We start from the raw sequence: 20846 nt of genomic DNA, 5'->3' as shown, positions 1-20846 counted from the left end.
AGTCACTTAGATAGCTAGCTAGCTAGCCATCCAAATAGCTAACAGATAGCTAATAGATAGAAAATAGCTATCATTAGGGCCAGTTATAATAATAATAATAATACATTTCATTTCTAAGCGCCTTTCAAAACTCTCAAGGTCACTTTACAGTCATCGGGTACATTTTGTGGGTGAGCAGCGGCAGCCACGCGCACCAACGTTCACTAAACCCGGAAGAAATATTTGTGTTACTGTTTAAAGAGTTAATGGCAACAGCTGCTTAAATAGATTTGGTGCGTATGGCACCTGCTTGAGGAGAGTCGCTGGAAAAGGTGGTGGACAGGGTGCGGAGGGTCCAGTATTATGTTCCGTGCTCTTGTCTTGATTATTGCAGTGTACAAGTCCTCGTGAGTTGGAAGGGCGGTGCCAATGATTTTTTTTTCTGCATCCGAATCATCTTTATTGCCATGTATGTAGAACACACAAGGAATTTTTCTCCGGTAGAACACGCCGCACTAGTATCATCATCAAAAAAATTGCAAAGAGGCACGATACAGTTCTATTTTGGTTACTGTTGATAGTGTTAATAGTGACAGGGGAAGAGCTCTTTAAATGTCACCTGGATTTAATGCGCATGGATCGATCGCGCCTGCTTGAGGGGGAGTCGCTGGATGAGGTGGTGGGCAGGGTGCGGAGGGTGCTGTCCTAACTGCCATGTTCGTTTTTAGGCGCGCGTCCTTGATTTGAGATGCGAGAAGACTAGAAATGCTGCCTACAATCTCACCCTCGCTGCTCAGCGACGATTTACCAGAAGAGAAGATGTGCAAACTCAGTTTGGGCCTTGTGTGATGATTTTGGCAATCAAATCAGGTTGTAGAGAGCACGTGTTGACTTTCGAATAGCTGTAAGAGCGTTCCGACAGCGCCACTTCCATCCAAACTCAGCTCGGCGGTTATGTAAAAGGGATCAACTTGTCAATGAGCCGTATTGGATTCTTTCCTTTTTCAGGCCCGTGAAATTGGCGCGGTGCTTCCATCCACGTGGCGCGACACGTGGAGGCTCTCCATGGTTGTTTTGGTGATGTTCTGTATGTGGGGGAGGGCGAGGGAGGAAGGCCCAGGACGGTTGATGTCCATATGGTTGCTTTGGCATACAATCTCTCGTCTCAGATGATCGGGATTAAAAGTCATCCAATGGGGGAGTGTGAATACTAATCGAGGGAGAGAGACGAGCGACCGTTGTTAGGGATTCAAGCCAAAGTGTGTTTGCGGATGGACACCATCTTCCTGTTGTAGCAAACTGATCAAACATTCCCAATTTCACATTATTTTGACATGCACCAGAGAGTCGCGAGTACGAAAAACTCCCGTTGTATTATTTCTGAAACTTAACATGTATGCTAATAGATAGCGAGCTAGATAGCTACATAGCTAAGCGCTAGATAGCTACATAGCTAAGCGATAGCTAGCTAGATAACGAGCCAGTCAGCTACAAAGCTAATAGATAGCAAATAGATAGCTAGCTAAGTAGCCAGCTAGGATAGCTTAATAGCAGAGATAGCTAACTAGGTAGAGAGCCAGTCAGCTAGATAGCTAATGGATAGCAAATAGATAGCTAGCCAGCTAGATAGCTATATAGCTAAGAGATAGCTAGCCAGCCAACTAGATAGCAAATAGATAGCTAGCTAGTTAGCCAGCTAGATAGCTGGATAGCTTCATAACAGATGGATGGATGGATGGATGGATGGATGGATAGATAGATAGATAGATAGATAGATAGATAGATAGATAGATAGATAGATAGATAGATAGATAGATAGATAGATAGATAGATAGATAGATAGATAGATAGATAGATAGATAGATAGATAGATAGATAGATAGATAGATAGATAGATAGATAGATAGATAGATAGATAGATAGATAGATAGATAGGTTGTTAGCTAGCTAACTAGTTAGATAGATAGATAGATAGATAGATAGATAGATAGATAGATAGATAGATAGATAGATAGATAGATAGATAGATAGATAGATAGATAGATAGATAGATAGATAGATAGATAGATAGATAGATAGATAGGTTGTTAGCTAGCTAACTAGTTACATAGATAGATAGATAGATAGATAGATAGATAGATAGATAGATAGATAGATAGATAGATAGATAGATAGATAGATAGATAGATAGATAGATAGATAGATAGATAGATAGATAGATAGATAGATAGATCTCTGTGCACACATAAGTCCAGCCATATAAATAAAAATATTTGATATTGTGTATTTTTTACATGAGTAATTCGTTTTTCCACATAATTTTACATGATTTTTGCTAGTTAGTTAATTTAATCAACAAAAAAACAAACAAACAAACAAACAAACTGAGGAGCCATTTGGGAGCCATAAGAGTCGGATCTTTTTAGTGATCTGAGCCAAAAAGAACCGGCTCTCTGAAAAGAGCCGGAATTCCCATCACTACTGTGGATTGATTCAGACGTAGCACTACCGAAGGCCTCGGAGTGACATGCACGGCCCGCCGCTGATTTTCGAAGTCCTCGCCTCTCTCTCCTACTTGAGTGATTTGAGGAAGCGAGCTCAAGCGAGGACGGGGAGGCGGTGATGGAGTGCAAAGGGGGCAGGACTTTTCAGCTGTGTCCTATTAAGAGCAAACTTTGTGATTTGCTTCTCGCAAGTTGAGCTCAAGCCTGCGCGACGACGTTCCATCTCCATCTCTGCTCCTCTCGCCGCTTTTGTTGACGCCGTTTTTACGTGGGGCAGAATGGGCGTTCTGGACCGGCAATTAAGTTTTTGGTCTCCTTAATTCGTCCTCGGAACGTTCTCAAAGTCGGACAAGGACGACGTGGATGCCGCACCGTGTGGAATGAACAATGGCGAAGAGGCTGCTCGGTGCTCCGGCCGACGGCATGCTTGGCTTTCGTCTACTGTTGCTGGGTGTCCTGCTGGAGTTGGAAACCGGTACCGGTGGGGGGGTCTCGGTTTTCCAAGGCTTTTATCTGCCACCTGCCAACGACTCGCTGCTCGCGCCGGCCAGGAGGACCGACGGGGTCGTGCGAACTGTCGACCGGATCTATCACGGAGGGGGGAAGGCGGGGTACCTCCTCTACCTGGACGGGGTTCGCTTCCAACTGGACCTGGAGCGCGACGAGTCGGCGTTGTCGCGTCACTTGAGCCCCCGGTACGTCCTCGCGATGATGGGGGGCAGCGCGGAGGCTTTACGGCGGGACTGCGTCTACCGGGGGACGGTCAACGGCAAGCCGGAGTCGCTGGCCGTCTTCAACCTCTGCGGCGGAGGTCTGGAAGGCTTCTTCGCCGTTCACGGCGTGCGCTACGCGGTCACGCCGATCGTCCGGGCCAAGGGACACGAGAACGACGCGCGCGCACTGCAGGATAAGGACGCCGAACGCGCTCTCCACGTGTTCACGCGGGAGAGCTTTACGTTCGAACCCGTGCGTGACGGTCGCGAGAGCTGCGGGACGCGAGACGGACGCCGAGGACGCAGGGACGCGGCGGGGAAAAGACGCGGCGGGAGGACCGGAGAGAGGCTCTCTGCGCGTCATCTGGGCGCGAACAGGTTGAACCTCGTTCGACTCGCGGCTGAGGACGGCCTGATGCGTCGGCGTAGGAGGTCGGTCTCTCGCGCCAGGCACGTGGAGCTGCTTCTAGTAGCGGACGAAACCATGACGAAAAAGTACGGCAAGGACTTGAACCACTATCTCCTCACGCTGGCGTCCATCGCCTCCAAGTTGTACGGCCACGCCAGCATCGAGAACCCCATCCGGTTGTCGGTGGTCAAAGTCACCGCCGTCACGGACAAGGACAAAGGATTGGAAGTGTCCAAGAACGCGGCGGCGACCCTGAAGAGCTTCTGCAAATGGCAGAACCAGCAAAACCCGCTGGACGACGACCACCAACACCACCACGACGCCGCCATCCTCTTCACTAGGCAGGTAAACAAACTTCCTTCGGCTTGGTTTGGCGTCTCGCGGCGTCCTCCAGACCCCGAGCGGCCGCTTAGCGACCAGGTGCGATGCCAAGGGCAACCGAGTGACGTCATCCGACGGCTTGTTTACGTTTTGGATGGCGGGCGGCTGCTTTCTGCTTCGTGACACGTTGCGTGAAAGTTGCTGACGCGGTTACTTGTGACACACGCGGGGATGCATCTGGGGCATTACAAATTATAATAATAATAATACATTTCATTTATAAGTGTCTTTCAAAACTCTTAAGGTCACTTTACAGGATAAGGTTTCCTGCCACACGCGCCAGCGTTCACTCAACTCGGAAGTAACTTAAATAGATGGAAAGCTAGCTAGCTAGCCAGCTAGTTAGTTAAATATCTAATAGACAGCAAACATATACCTAGCTAGATAGCCAGCTAACTGTCTGGCTATTTAGCTAGCTATCTATTAGCCATCTATTCATCTAGCTATAGATTAGCTGGCTATCTGGTGGGTTTGCACAGCTTTTGGAAGCGCTACGGGGGGATGCAAAAGTTAAAAATTATACATCTAGAATAACATTTAATAATAATAATACATTTCATTTATAAGTGCCTTTCAAAACTGTCAGGGTCACTTTCATCATCATCATACATTTCATTTCTATGCGCCTTTCAAAACTCTCCAGGACACTTAACAGTCACAGGATATTTTTTTCTGCGGGTGAGCAGCGGCAACCACACACGCCAGCGTTCACTCAACCCGGAAGTACCTCAAATAGATAGAAAGATAGCTAGCTAGCCAATCAATAGCCAACAAGTACCTAGCTAGATAGTGAATATATAGCTTGCTAATATAATGCTATATAGCTAATAGATAGCCAGCCAACTAGATAGCTAATATGCTCCCTGACTCAAATAGCTAGCTAAATACGGTATTTTAACAGAAGTTTGTCATATGCGGCGCAGACCACGTAGCAATATGCGCTAATCGTAATAGCCTAGCACCAGTGTTGGCGCAGTGAAGGTGCAAAGTTGCACCAGTGGCTGTCAAGATGTGGAAATGGCGCAAAGTCGCCGCCCACATGCATCCTTGACACACGGAGACCAAAGCCTGTGATGATTTTGACGACGACCTGTCATGTTAGTTGATCCTTTGACTTCCAACTTGAGAACCGGCCTCCAAAGTGCCCCACCGCCCCTTTCCTGCCTTCCTTTTGTGTGTTTCACATTGCTCGGCATCTGTGAAGCAGCCATAAAAAAAAGTGTCTTTCCTGTGTGCGGTGTTTTTCTGGGCAGACTTGTCCGTGTTTCTGGCCTACCCTCCCAGTCCCCCGACAGCATTCAAACCAGACAAAAACAATTCCCAGGAATGTTAAAATTTGTTGTTAAAAGACAACCGACACCTCCGGACAAGTTGCTTCCATAATTTGTAAAATGACTTCAAATGACTTCAAATACTGAGCGCTCAACTCAAATAGATCAACTCAAAAAGATCAAGTTAGCTAGCTAGCTAATAGATTGCTAGCTAGCTCGTTAGAGAGCTAATAGATAGCAAATAGATAGCTAGCTAGGTAGCCACAAACGGTGACCCTGTTCAACCGGGAAGTGTTGTTAAAGCGCTATATAAAACCAATATGTATTTATTGCCTTGTTTTATCGACCGCCGCCCTCATTTCAAGCTCATATAACTCCAGACCCATATCATTTATGAATTAACTCTTTTTTTTATGATGGAAGAAGAGAGTCTAAGGTTTTTTTAGGCTGCATTGAATGTTTATGTCGTCCTAAAACTCAATATTCTGTGGGTCCTGGAATTTGAGTGACTATGACAAAAACCCTGGCGCTGGAGTGGACACATTTTTAGCACATCGTCTGGCAGTCAATGAGTTAAATGGCCCAAAGTGGGACCCCGCCTTGCACGCTTGCCGACTTTGTCCGCATAGTTATGTCATTTAACCTTTTACACGGAATTTGCACGTGCCGCGGCGACTCCTCCCTTTTCCTGCGCACTTGACAAACCCGCAAGGTACCACGTCGGTGAGTTTTTGTCTATATCACAAGTGTACATTTCCCAGCTCCTGCCGCCGTGGCAGACGGCCCCTCTATTTATTTTTGCTGTTCTTGATATTTCACACGTTATACTTGGTCTGGCATACTTGGTCTGGCATCTGTTGCAATACAAAATTGAACTTACGGCATCTCTGTCCGAACATTTTTCAACATACTGTTCCCGCAAAAATGTTCATATGTACCATAACGTCGTAACTCGAATGTTTGTAAGCTGGGGAGCGTCTGTGTCGCCTTCACTGTGGAGCTTTTCTCACCCTTTGGTTTGTTCGCAAAGAAAAATAACTAACACTTCCCTTTGAAGGAAGTCTACGTTTTTGCACCCATATACAGGTAACATCCAAGTTATGACCGGTTCTGTTCCGACAAAACGGATGTAAGTCAAACGGTCGTAAGTCGAAATCCATTCAAAATGGCCGACACGACAGGATAATATCCAATGTCAATCTGTTGTTTTTAAGCAACGTTTTCTATTAAATACTATTATATACCAAACCGTTTACAGTACATTTATAAATATTATAACTTTTAGTGTCATTTTTATCATTTTATATTTCATATTATCGATTTTTATTACTGTATACCTCTACCTGTAATGTATACCAAACTGTTCACTGTACAGTTTATTTATACTTTTTATACTTACCGTTTAGTATCGTCGGACATGCGTTCTGCTGACCCAAATACGCACGGCTTCCCACGCATGTGCGCTATTGAAAATTCACACGTTCGGAAGAAAAAAAGCAGTGTACATTACTACAGGAAATGTTGCCTAGATGGTATCTGTAACTGTATAACTACTGTACTGAGGGTCGTCATGCAGTAGATTGCTGTACGAGTGTGTGACATGCTGGCTGGCCAAAATTGTTGTACGCGTTGCCGGCTGCTTGCGCGTTGCGATGCCAGGCGTAGAATTAAATAAATAAAATGAAAAATAAAAAAGGGTCTGGTGGTCGTAAGTACGGGTGGTCGTAACTCGGATGTTACCTGTATATATCCCTACTGTCCAGAGGTGGCGGAGCAGAGGACTATTCCCTGAAGCTACATTGATGACATCTTTTGTCCTGACTGATTATGGTCTATGACTGGCCCTGATTGCACCATTCACCCTGGTATCATGCTGATGAGGTGATACAAGCAACATTTTTAGTTCGCTGACTAAGCTTTTCGGATGAGAAGCAAAATGTCCGACACCTTCAAAGAAGTCCAGATGACGGATGAAAAAAAACCTTTTCATGGAAAGTTCAACGATGGAGGTGGTCTCCTCTCGATGGAGTCATGACATCAGAAGCTTCCTCAGACGTTGAACGTCTGCTCGGCTGTTTGTTTAACTCGGTCCGGCTCTCACGCGTCGGCCGCCTGACTTTCTCATCCATGCAGCCACCTGCTCGCCTTGTTATTTCTGCCAATCCCACCGTAACTCGAAGCGGCTATCCGCCCACCAACTCTGCTAGCTCTCTTTCATTTCCGGCATCTGCCCATCCCGCCCCCCCCTTTTTTTGGCCGACTTCCTTTCATTTTGTTTCTCTTTTACGACCATTTTGCTTTTCTCTCTTGTCTAATTTCCAAAAGGGAAAAATATTCTTGGTCGTCATAACAAGCCAAGTTTGTATTTTTCTTCTTTTGATCCGCGCTTGAGTTTGGAAACGGCGGCCATCTTGGATGACTTTGGTGAAGAAACAAATAGAAAAAGAAAGGGGTGAAACAGTGTCCGAAACTTTGTCGACATTCCTGCTGTTAGATAGAAAATAAGCAGTTGGCTTGACGGCACACAATTAGAGGAGAGGGCACTCGGTAGTTTCCCTTCGTTTCCCTTCGTTGGTCATGTGCGTGTCTTGAAGCACGGTTGCCATTTTGTCGCATGGCACGTGTTCATCCATGTTTGTTTACTACAAGCACATGGACTGTATTTGTTTGCATGAACAGAAATAGATAGCTAGCTAGCTAGAGCTAGATAGCCAGCCAATAGCTATCTAGCTAGCTAGATAGCCAGCCAATATCTAGATAGATAGCTAATAGCTAGCTCGCCATATAGCCAGCCAGTTAGCTAAATAGTTAATAGGCATCAAATAGACAGCTAGCTAGATAGCCAGATAGATTTGTACAATGATGGTTTTTAGTAGATGAACTCTCCAGGGACTTGCAGGACAGTGAAGGGCTCCTCAAACGTCTAGCTATTAGCTAGCTAGCTTTCTGAGTTATTCCGGGTTGAGGGACCGGCTGGCGCGTACCACCTAGCCGGTCTAGTCTGCGGCTGGATCAAAGCATAGCTTAAGTAGCCCGCCATGAGAAGAAATAATGCATATGTGAAACGGCCGCATCTTGGAATTGAAGCGGATTTACGTGGGATTAGGCGATGTGAGACAATCTTTGGATGCGACAGCTTCCTGTTTGCTTTCAACATTTAGCTTGTAGCAGACATGCACATTTCACCATGATGTCCTCTATCCACTGGTGAAAAGAATGATTTGTCTGCTTCACTTTCATCTAGAACTGCTTCAGACAACAAAGTGGGTGCAGAAAAGTGCTTCCGATTAGATGACTGTCTGTGTCTTTTGTGTCACATTATTTGTTCTTTCGTTTTTTGTTGTTGTTATTTTTGTTGTTGTTTTGACTTCAAAATGGCGCCGCAAGAGTGGCTGCCTTTACAACATCTCTGTACAGTGATACCTCAGCTTCTGAACTTAATTGATTCCCAGAAAGTGTGTGTAAGGCGAAAAGTTCATCTTCCAAACATTTATTTCCCATAAGAAACCATTAAAATGAAAATAATCCGTTCCCAGGTCCCCATAAAACATAGTTTTCTACAAAATAAGCCTTAAAACTACACAAAATACACCTCATTTTATGTATAATAAATGTGCTATTGTATTGTAATGAAAGAAATAAACTGTAATGTATAATAAAATTGTTTTATTGGCCTTTGTGATGGTAGTTTATATAGTTGCCTTTTGACAATGTCCGAGTGAAGTTGCAGTGTTTTCTCGGCGATAATACCCTCACTCACACTGTCCCCTGCTAGCTGTTTTCCATTAATCCAAATCAACAAAAGTTTGTCAACCTCTTCTATTGCCTGAGACTGTTGCTTAGACAACACAGAAACACCGTTAGCCACACGTAGCAATGGTCGACTTAGCTGGGACGCAAAGTCGCACAAACGCACACCTCGTTTGTCGTTAGGGCTGCTTTAAAGTCTTTCCGTAAACATTTTTTTGCAGGACCTCTGCGGCCATCACTCATGTGACACTCTGGGAATGGCAGACGTCGGCACGATTTGCTCTCCGGAGAGAAGCTGTGCCGTCATCGAGGATGACGGGCTTCACGCTGCGTTCACAGTGGCGCATGAGATCGGTAAGTGTTAGAGATGTTTGTTGGGACGCTGTAAACAAAGGCTCGGACGCAAGAAGGTTGTCTTTTACTGCCATTCATGACTGACGCTCAACCTCTGCAGCCCTCTGTTGAGCTATTTATTGCGAGTACAGTAGTCTTGTTATATCGATATTCAAGGGAGTCCGAAAAAATATCGATATAACCGGGACTATCGATATATCGGACCCTGTTTGCATGTAAGTTTCTCCGTGCGTGCATAGAAATAGTATCGATATAACCGGGACTATCGATATATCCGATATCGATATAACGAGACTTTACTGTATATGCAAATTGAAGTGATACATTAGTAAAACACCGTCTTCTTGATTTGAATACCGTGATACCTCAATTTACGAACGCTTTCGCTCATGAAATTTTATCCTTACGAACATTAAATTCGCGAGAATATAATCTTGGCATACGAACTACTTTTCGGCGGACGAACCATACCACACGGTGCCACGGTGGCTGGCGGAGGAGTTTTCATCACCCCCTTTCTATGAGCGCGGACATGGTTTGTTACAGAGTGGAGTACTTTTGCTTTTATGGGACCGAAAAAGACCCCACCACAGGCTAATGTTGAGCCGAAGAGGATACAAAAGAAAATTCCGATTGAGCAGCAAGAGATCATTGAAAAACACCAACAAGGTGTGCGTTTGTGTGACTATTTTGAGGCAATAGGGGGCGAAATGTCGCACCAAAAAAGATGCAGAAAATGGCGACAGAGCTCCATGTAAAGAATTAATCAGCCCGTTTCCACAGGCTGATTAATTCCTTACACGGAGCTTTGTCGCCCTCTTCTGCCTCTTTTGGGTGCAAAGTAACAAACAAAGTACAGCAAAATGCATTGACGTGATGGAAGGACTGCTGTCCTTTTTTCTGTCAGGGGCGTTCCTTCAGTGACGTCACGTCACGTCAGACTTCCGGAATATTCAGCGAGAGTCTTAAAACGTAAAATATAGCTACATGCGGTGGAATCTTTGTAAAGTATGCTCAGTAAAAGTCATTTGAAGCCATTTTACAAATTATGGACACAACTTGTCCGGAGACGTCGGTTGTCCTTTAAATATGCTAACTTTTTTTATATGATTATATTTATATTTTTTTTATATGATAACTTTATTCTGTCTATTCTCTATCAGTAAGCATGACTACAGTTGTTAAGACGTGATCGGGCTTGCTCATCTGTCATCAGCTTTGCGGTTGTCAAAAGAAAAGCACTTGAGGGTTCATTGTTTTGTTTTGTTTTTCTCATTCTTGCCGCATGTGCAAACCTGTGGCATCATTTCTCTGTTCCCGTCAACCGTGAACAAACATTCCTTTCCTCCATGTGCGCCTCAGGTCATTTGCTGGGTTTGTCCCACGACGACTCGAAATTCTGCGAGGAACGTTTTGGCGTGAACAGCGACAAGAGGCTCATGTCTTCCATCCTCACCTCCATTGATGCGTCCAAACCTTGGAGCCGTTGTACCTCGGCAACCATCACAGACTTCTTTGACGATGGCAACGGTGAGCATGTTTTTTTTTCCGAAGCGCATGTTCAAAGTTATTTTCATCGCGCCCCGATGCGTATGTGGCACAGTCGCGCCTTGGAATTGAAGCGGATTGACGTGGGATTAGGAAATGTGAGACAATCTATGGATGCTACAAGTTGCTGTTTTAACTAATAGATACCCTGTGACTATAAAGTGTATTTGAGAGCTTTGAAAGGCGCTTGAAATAAAATGTATTATTATTATTATTATTATTATTATTATTATTATTATAAATCTAAAAACAAGGATTGGCTACCTAGCCAGCGATCTATTTGCTATCTATTCACTATCTAACTAGCTAGCTGGCTAGCTAGCTATTTGCTATCTATTCACTTATTTGCTATCTATTTGCTATCTATTCGCTATCTAACTAGCTAGCTGGTTACCTAGCTAGCTCATTAGTTGCTAAATATTCGCTATTTAACTAACTAGCTGGCTACCTAGCTATCTATTTACTATCTATTCGCTATCTAACTAGCTAGCTGGCTACTTAGCTACCTATTCATTTGCTGTCTATTTGCTATATATTCGCTATCTAACTAGCTAGCTGGCTACCTAGCTAGCTATCTATTTGCTGTCTATTCGCTATCTAACTATCTAGCTGGCTGCCTAGCTAGCTATTCATTTGTTATCTATTTGCTATCTATTCGCTATCTAACTAGCTAACTATCTAATAATAAGAATACATTTCATTTGTCAAAACTCTCAAGAACACTTTACAGTCACAGGATATTTATTAGTTATCTATTAGCTAGCTAGCTAACTTTCTATCTATTTGAGTTATTTGCGGGTTGAGTGAACGGTGGTGCGTGTAGCTGCCGCTGCTCACCCGCAGAAAAACTGATCTTGTGACTGGAAAATGACATTGAGAATTTTGAAAGGCTGGCTAGCTAGTTATGTAGTTGGCTACCTAGCTGGCTATTTAAGTGCTATCTATTTGCTCATTTGCTATTTGCTATCTATTTGCTATTTAACTAGCTAGCTGGCTACCTAGCTAGCTATGTATTCGCTATCTATTTGCTATCTAACTAGCTAGTTGGCTACGTAGCTAGCTCTTCATTTTCTATCTATTTGCTATCTTATTATTATTATTGTACGCCGTGAAAACAAAAACAAAGTAACGCTTCACCGCCATCATCTGATGCTTGACGGTTCCGCCCTTTTTCGCTGCAGCCGAGTGCCTTCTGGACTCTCCCCGCCAACCCCTGCTGGGTCCCGAAGAGCTCCCGGGGCAAAGCTACGACGCCGTGCGCCAGTGCCGTTTAGCTTTTGGACCGGAATACACCGTGTGCCCCGGTATGGACGTGTGCTCCCGGCTGTGGTGCGCCGTCATTCGCCAGGGGCAGATGGTGTGTCTGACCAAGAAGTTGCCGGCGGTGGAGGGAACACCCTGCGGGAAAGGACGCATCTGCCTGCAGGGCAAGTGCGTGGATAAAACACGCAAGAGGCATTACTCGGTAGGGAAGTCCAAAAGTTTCTGCCATTGCTCGGAAAGCGAGGAATTCTTGATAAGATTCTTGATTTATGCCCTAGTCTTCCAACCACGGCAGTTGGAGTTCTTGGGGTTCCTGGGGGTCATGTACCAGAACATGCGGCGGCGGAGTGCAATTTGCCCAGCGGTTATGCAACAACCCTCCGCCGCGTAACAACGGCCGTTACTGCACTGGGAAGAGAGCCATCTACCGCTCGTGCAACGTCACGCCATGCCCACCGTCAAGTGAGTGTGCAGCATTCGGAGTTAACCGCGCTACGTCTACCTAGCTAGCTGTCTTGAAAGCCGCTGCTTAGAAAGAAACGTATCCGTGATGTAAAGTGATTATTATTAAAGGCGCTATTAAATTATTATGTATTATTATTATTATTATTACTAACTAGCTATTCGCTAGCTAACTTTTTATTTATTTGTGTTATTCCGGGTTGAGTGAACGCTGGCGCATGTTGCTGCCGCTGCTCACCCACAGAAAAACTGATCCAGTGACTGTAAAGTGTCCTTGAGAGTTTTGAAAGGCGCTTAGAAAGAAAATGTATTATTATTATTATTATTATTATTATTATTATTATTATTATTATTATTATGCTTCTTGTTCTTGTTCTTCTTGTTCTTGTTCTTCTTCTCCTTCTTCATGTTCTTCTTCTTTTCTTCTTCTTGTTCTTGTTCATCCTGTTCTTGTTGTTCTTCTTCTTGTTCTTGTTGTTATTGTTGTTGTTGTTGTTGTTGTTGTTGTTCTTCTTCTTCTTCTTCTTCTTATTATTATTATTATTATTATTACACTTCTTCTTGTTCTTCTTTTCCTTCTTCGTGTTCTTCTCCTTCTTCATGTTCTTCTTCTTGTTGTTCTTCTTCTTGTTCTTGTTTTTGTTCTTCTTGTTCTTGTTCATCCTGTTCTTGTTTTTCTTATGTTTCTTGTTCTTGTTCTTCTTCTTGTTCTTGTTCTTCTTCTTGTTCTTCTCCTTCTTCTTGTTCTTCTTCTTCTTGTTCTTGTTCTTCTTCTTCTTGTTCTTCTTCTTGTTCTTGTTTTTGTTCTTCTTGTTCTTGTTCTTGTTCATCCTGTTCTTGTTTTTCTTATGTTTCTTGTTCTTGTTCTTCTTCTTGTTCTTCTTCTTCTTGTTCTTGTTCTTCTTCTTGTTCTTGTTCTTCTTCTTCTTCTTCTTCTTCTTCTTCTTCTTCTTCTTCTTCTTCTTCTTCTTCTTCTTCTTCTTATTATTATTATTATTATTATTATTATTATTATTAACCGTTTTGGGTTACACTGTGGTCCTCCAGATAAGAGTTTCCGGCAGGAACAATGTGAGGTGCGCAACGGCCCGCAAACGGATCCCAAAGGGGTGAAAACCTTTGTGGAGTGGGTGCCCAAATATGCCGGAGTTCTCCCGAAAGACGCCTGCAAACTCACCTGCAGAGCCAAAGGAACCGGTTACTACGTGGTGTTCTCGCACAGGGTGAGTTTTTGGCAAAAGGGGCAATGGCGCTAGGAGATTATAAAGCAGTCATGCATCTGGGCAGCTTTGTAACTCTACTGCGCCTAGCACCGGCGCTAGGCTATTACGATTAGCGCATATTGCTACGTGAGCCGCGCCACATAGGACGTACTTCTGGTAAAATATCTAAAGAAACAAATGTAGTTAAAGGACAACCGACACCAGTTTTTTGTTTCCTAACTGACATCAGAAAAACGTTTTATAGCATCGAAAATACCCAAAACACGCAGGCTGATATTTTAGTCAAATGCAAAACACCAATAAAAATGAGTTAAAGTGTCCCAAAACTACTTCAAAATGGGGAGCAGAGGACTACTCCCTGCGGCTCCACTGATTACTTCTATTGTCCTGACTGATTACTTTTATTGTCCTGCCTGAGTATCAGGTCTACGACTGACCTGATTGCCCCATTTGCTCTGGTATCACCTCATCAGCATAACTAAGCCTATGTTGCCTAAGCAGTCTGTTGTACGAACGATCCAAATTGAACCTCAACCCACCATGGCGGTTCAGTGTAGGATTTTGCTGTTTTATGAACATAGCTTCTTTTCAAACCATCTATATTCTTTCGTTAAGATTTTAACTATTGCTGCCAAGAAACGTAAGTAAAACAAAGCATTCCAATGGGTGATGTTAACGAAACTCCCGGTTTTCAGGTGATAGACGGGACCGAATGCCGTCCTTCCAGCAGCTCGGTGTGCGTGAAGGGGAAATGCGTGCGAACAGGCTGCGATGGCATCATAGGCTCCAAACTTCAATTTGACAAGTGTGGCATATGCGGCGGCGACAGCACGGGATGCGTCCGGGTTGTGGGCAACTTCACCAAGAAAAGGTAAGAACACTTACAAACCTGGATGCGGGTAACGTAAAAACCCAAAAACGATTGTCCTTTAGCCGCCCAGCTAACCCACGTCTCCTCTCACCCCGACAAACAGTAAAGGCTACACCGATGTAGTGAAAATCCCCGCAGGCTCCACCCACATCAAGGTCCGTCAGCACAAACCCAAAGATCAAAACCGTTACACCGCCTACCTCGCCCTGCGCAAACCCAACGGCCATTACCTCCTCAACGGCAAGTTCATGATCTCCACCTCCGAGACCATCATTCCTCTCAACGGCTCCGTGCTCAACTACAGCGGCTGGAGTCAAAGGGACGAATGGCTCCACAGTATGGGCCCCGGGGCCATTCAAGAAGCTTTGGTCATCCAGATCTTAGCGACGGATGCTAAAAAAACCCTGGATGTCCGTTATAGCTTCTTCATGCCGCGCCGAACATCTCCGCAGCAGGCGCCGGCGTTGCTTGCCCCCAGCTTGAATCTGGCCCACTTACGGGGCACGACAACTGGCGCCCTAAGAACCACCCGTAGTAGCGCTACGACATCCTCCCCTACCCCGTCTATCCTGGTTCCTACGGCAACGGCGGCTTCCTTACTGACTACGCCGCCGTCTGGACCTCAATGGGTAACAGGAGTTTGGATGAGATGCTCCAGGACTTGTGACAGCGGTTGGCAGAGTAGGACTGTTCAGTGTAAGGACCAGGATGGGAAACTGTCTAAGGGATGTTTACTGGATTCTCGTCCCTCTGCTTTTAAACACTGTCTTGTGACAAAATGTTAAAATGGCTAAACGGGATGGGGGAACCAAGACTTTTGAAGGACAACATAAAGTGGTTCCAGAAAAAAAGTATCAAGTACATGGGTGTATGGACCAAATATTTGAAGACATAGTCTGGAACAGTGGTTCTTAATCTTGTTGGAGGTACCGAACCCCACCAGTTTCATATGAACCCTTCTTCCAATGACTGTCGTAACTAACTGCAATCTAGACTTGAGGGGTGGACTTCTGTAGCGGAGGATCCACCGAACCCCTAAGACCGACACACCGAACCCCTAGGGTTCGATCGAACCCAGGTTAAGAACCACTGGTCTGGAACCATAATCAGGGCTGTGAATGTTGAACCAAGTCTCACAGAGAATCTGCTTGAAAAAAAAATGTACAGTGATTACCTCGACTTACGAACGCTTTAGCTAACGAACCATCAACGACCATCACAAAGGTAAATAAAACGACTTTATTATACATTACAGTTTATTTCTTTAATTACAATCCAATAGCACATTTATTATACAAAACAATAAGGTATATTTTGTGTAGTTTTAAAGGACAGCCGACGCCCCCGGACAATTTGTGTCCATAATTTGTAAAATGACTTCAAATAACTTCTACTGAGCGTATTTTACAAAGATTCCACCGCATATAGCTAGATTTTACTTTTCAAGACTCGCGCTGAATATTTAGGAAGTCTTGTTTTCCAGTTGATGACGATGCCTGACGTGACGTCACAGAGGGAACGCCCCTGACCGAGAAAGTGACACACAATGCATTTTGGGTACTTTGATTGGTCTGGAAACTTCGTGTTGATCCGTGTTTATGGCAAAATTAGAAGGAAAACATAAATAACGCGATGGTGAATCGTTGTGTGTTGCACCAAGACTACTATTTGATACTAGTTGACACAAATTCCCAGCAGACAAATCAGCCCATTGCCAATGGAGCTTGGGCGCCATCTTGTGCATTTTTTTGGGGATGCTACATTGGAGTCCTGACGGCTCGAATTGATACAGGAGGACTTCTTTAATCGATTGCAAACATTCATGCTTTCCTCTTCAGAACCATTTGAATCATCTTCATAACTGGATGAGTAACAAGAAAGCATATTCTCCGAATCTGAAGCCATTGTTTTGATTCTAGAGCAAGGCAAGACGTCCTGGCGTGACATCACGAACAAGGGGGCGGGACCTTCTGAAACTCGGCATCTCCGAGGTCATTTTGAAGTAGTTTTGGGACACTTGAAGTCATTTTTATTGGTGTTTTGCATTTGACTAAAAATATCAGCCTGCGTGTTTTGGGTATTTTAGATGCTATCAAACATTTTTCTGATGTCAGTTATGAAACAAAAAAATGGTGTCGGTTGTCCTTTAAGGCTTATTTAATTGTAAATTATGTTTTATGGGTCCTGGGAATGGATGATTCTCACTTTAATGGTTTCATATGGGAGAATAATGTTTGGAATACACACTTTTCACCTTACACACACTTTCTGGGAACCAATTAAGTTCGTAAGCCAAGGTACCACTGTATTTTGTCTTGTCCTAAGGGGGACTTACTTCAAGGCTTTAACCTTTCAGCTAACCAGCGACGGGGGCTGACGGTGACCAACAACGGACGGGGGAAAATTCTGTGTTTCTAAATGGTGCTTTCCACCTTGTCCGTCCTGCGACAAAATGGCGGTGGTTGAGCTAAACTGTGGTCAGGTTCTCGAAGTTCCTTCGCTCTGCAATAGCTTAGGAAGAATCTTCTTCCTAATGACACGAGTGTTGATGCCAGAAGAGGTAAAGTAACCGTGACCTCATGACTGGAAGTTTGACATTCTCTGAAGTGAAAGACACATTTGCTTATTTTTTTCTGTGTAAGGCTCTCAGTCGTACAGGAGTGGTCCATCGAGGAAAAGGTTTCTTCAGACGTCATCTGTACTTTTTTCCTAAATGTCGGATGTAAAATAGCAGGAAAACGTTCACTAAATCGCCATGGTGGTTTATGGTTTCATTTCGACCGTGCTTACGACAGACTCCTTATGGCGATACCCGTAGGCTTAGTCATGCTAATGAGGTGAAATCAGAGCCTGGGATAGTACAATAGAGGTAATCAGATTGGAGAGGTAATTAGATTGGCTAATGGGGTGAAACCAGGGCCAGGGATAGTACATTATAGAGGTATTCAGATCGGCCCATGAGGTGAAACCAGAGCCAGGGTTAGGACAATAGCAGTAATCTGATTGGAGTAAGCTAGCTGCTAGCTAGCTATCTAGCTTACAAGCTGATAGAAAGCCAGCTAGCTAGCTGATAGCAAGCTAGCTAGCTAGCTTATAGAAAGCTATCTAGCTAGCTGATAGCAAGCTATCTAGCTGGCTGATAGAAAGCTACCTAGCTAGCTGAAAGAAAGCTATCTAGCTAGCTGATAGTCAGCTAGCTAGCTAGCTGATAGAAAGCTACCTAGCTAGCTGATAGAAAGCTATCTAGCTAACTGATAGAAAGCTATCTAGCTAGCTGATAGAAAGCTAGCTATATAGCTTGCTAGTTGATAGAAAGCCAGCTAGCTGATAGCAAGCTAACTCAGATACAAAGCTATCTCGCTAGCTGATAGAAAGCTATCTATCTAGCTGATAGAAAGCTACCTCGCTAGCTGATAGAAAGCTATCTTGCTAGCTGATAGAAAGCTATCTAGCTAGCTGATAGAAATCTAGCTAGCTAGCTGATAGTAAGATAGCTAGTGAGCTGATAGTAAGCTGATAGTAAGCTAGTGAGCTAGCTGATAGAAAGCTAGCTAGCTAGCTGATAGAAAGCGATAAGAACATACTGGCCAGAGCGAGCACACTGTATTGGTAGCAAGCTAAACCAACACATATATTTTATTGGTTTAAGAATGGAAGGCACGCCATGATAACTTTCCACATTGTGTGGAGGTTGCTCATATTTTTATTTGTTTAAATGGTCAAAATCAGTATGCCCACACTTCACACATTGCAAGTCAAAACACACAACTTCGTCCTCTCGCTGAACAGCAAAAAAACAACAACAAACAAACAAACAAAAATGGCACTGAGCTTGTAATTTATTGTTTGTACAACTTCTATGTGTGAATAACAAAGCAAAGGAGATTAGCTTTATTTATTGTAGTCATTTTGTACCAGATTACTATTTAACTTTACAACGATGCAGAACTCACAGTGTAAGAAGGATATAGTGTTTTTTTTTTACCTCATCGTTGGATGTACATAAAATATCTATATTTAAACATATTGTGTCTGCCTGTGTGTGTTGGTGTGGGTGCGTGTGTGTGTTCTCGTTTTCGCCACCCGGTATGGACTTAAAGGACAACTGACACCAATTTTTTTGTCTCCTAACTGACATCAGAAAAACGTTTTATAGCATCTAAAATACCCAAAAACACGCAGGCTGATATTTTTAGTCAAATGCAAAACACCAATAAAAATGACTTCAAGTGTCCCAAGAGAGAGAGAGAGCTACACGAACAGTAGCGATGCTCCCATAAACTGTATGAAAGCGTCTCTTTGGGAAACCAACCCTCCGAACCTTTCCAGCACATTCCCTTAACCTTCACTGAAAATGTCATCAGGTGAAGGAAAGACGAACAGCTGCCTCATTTTCGAACACACGAGATGACAGCACCGAAAGGACATTTAATTAAACGCAATTTTTTTTCTGAAACCCACATAACAGCAGCTCCAAAGTGAAACTTTGCTATTTTCTAAAAATGGACCACAGACAAAAAGCTTTCTTGGAACCATATTTAACTCAGTCATGGTTGTCCAAAAAGACACAAGTGGATAACAAGCAAGAGGGCAAAGGACACTCTCTGTCTTTCTTTCCAATTCGCTCTCTAACTCTCTCTCTCTCTCTCTCTCTCTCTCTCTCTCTCTCTCTCTCTCTCTCTCTCTCTCTCTCTCTCTCTCACGCTTTCTCTCTATCTCAGTCTCTCTGGCCATTTATTTGACATGACGCAAAAGCTGTCTGTTTTTTTCCTCGATCTCCACTGTAATACAACAGCGCCATCTTTCAATAAAACTAGCAATTGCTGGAAATAGTGTTTGTATATTTTGGAGGTCGTTGCTGACATCTAGCGGACATATCTTGAAGTGCAGTCCATTTTTTTCTAGGCCGTCGTTGTTAAGGTGGAAATAAGATTTGAAATAGAATTTGATTCCGTGTCGTTTTGTAGTTTTACAACAGTGACAACTATCAAGAAAACAAATATCGTGATAAGAAGTGAGATCGATGCAATGTGTGCCACTGCTATTCGATCGATAATTCTTTTTCATCATTATTGGCCAAGTATGTACACCTGGCAAGGAATTTGTCTCCGGTAGTCTGAGAAACACTTGTGTAGCATAAATTAGCAACGATGTTTAGCAAAAACATGACACGTGAGTACTGAAAGATGTCATTTTGACGTATTTCGATGAGTCATTTTCTGTCCTAAGCGATTCGTATTTTTAGAAAGACGATGTAGGCGTTTTTAACAGATTAAACGTGGGGCGATTTAGGCTAATGAAGCTAATAAAATGAGATATGATAGTATTTGTAAGTATTTTTGGAAGTAAATCCTCGGGGTCGTTTATTCACCGGCTGTCCAGAGGAGAGAGACCAAGTCGGGGTGGGCTGGGGAAGACAACGGCGGACGGGGGCTGACTTTGTACGTGGTGCAACGGAGCATTTGCCTCGGTTGGAAAAGCGTTCCACCTTAAGACCTCAGCGGCCTCTCTTTCCCCAATCTCCCCGAGAAGTGGCGTTCGGTCGCTGTCTGGCTGAGGATCGACACAGTCGACTTGGCTCGGTAAAGCTGAGCACGCCACTGAAACGGTTTCCAGTCTGTTTCTTCGGGATTCTTTCAGTTTCGAAGCACACTGTAACGTCAGGATCAGAATCAGAAAACCTTTATTCGTCCCACAATAGGGAAATTTGCAGTCCATAGCAGCAATTTGAAAGGGGATGAGGTGGGGTGAAAGGATAGAAAAACAAGATATTCTAAGCATAGTAAAATAAAAATGTCTACTGTATACTGTTATGTGCAAAACCGTTTCATAAAAAAACAACTGTACATCGTGCAAGTATCAAGAAAGGTGTATTGATACATGTAGCTTTATTGCACCAACCCATATTTACAGTACAAGTGTCCAGTTTTACGGTACAAGTAACGTACAGTGATTATGAATGCACCTCGTAAATGCTACTTTTAAAAAGTCTTGGTTGCTGATGGGTTTATGGGGGTGCAGTGTATACAAGGGAAACAAACAATGTGTTTATATTTAAGAGTCAAAACACACGAAATTCCGGTCTTCGAAGGGGGGGAGGGTTGTTCCCAATGTCCTA

General features: G+C 43.7%; 1 protein-coding gene across 1 annotated transcript; it reads left to right on the top strand.

The window, feature by feature from the left end:
• Positions 1-2505: 2505 nt before the first annotated feature.
• adamts5 (ADAM metallopeptidase with thrombospondin type 1 motif, 5 (aggrecanase-2)) lies at positions 2506-15899 on the top strand. Its single transcript, XM_088989423.1, has 8 exons — positions 2506-3950; positions 9229-9361; positions 10724-10891; positions 12091-12374; positions 12451-12634; positions 13682-13857; positions 14553-14728; positions 14832-15899. Exons 1-8 carry the CDS (start codon positions 2871-2873, stop codon positions 15511-15513), a joined length of 2883 nt encoding a protein of 960 aa, XP_088845549.1. The 5' UTR covers positions 2506-2870; the 3' UTR covers positions 15514-15899.
• Positions 15900-20846: the final 4947 nt, after the last annotated feature.

This window comes from Hippocampus bargibanti, linkage group LG01 (assembly GCF_051943395.1).
Source record: "Hippocampus bargibanti isolate YZ-2025 linkage group LG01, ASM5194339v1, whole genome shotgun sequence".
Lineage (NCBI taxonomy): Eukaryota > Metazoa > Chordata > Actinopteri > Syngnathiformes > Syngnathidae > Hippocampus > Hippocampus bargibanti.
Note: the sequence above shows the minus strand (reverse complement) of the source record. Positions and strands in the feature narration are given on the sequence as shown.

What these genes read in the sequence shown, in the direction of transcription:
- adamts5 (XM_088989423.1), top strand. Translation starts at nt 2,871, where the DNA reads ATGGCGAAGAGGCTGCTCGGTGCTCCGGCCGACGGCATGCTTGGCTTT. An exon ending in CTTCTTTGACGATGGCAACG is followed by an intron (nt 10,892 to 12,090) that starts GTGAGCATGTTT and finishes TTTTCGCTGCAG; the next exon opens with CCGAGTGCCTTCTGGACTCT. An exon ending in GGCAACTTCACCAAGAAAAG is followed by an intron (nt 14,729 to 14,831) that starts GTAAGAACACTT and finishes CCCGACAAACAG; the next exon opens with TAAAGGCTACACCGATGTAG.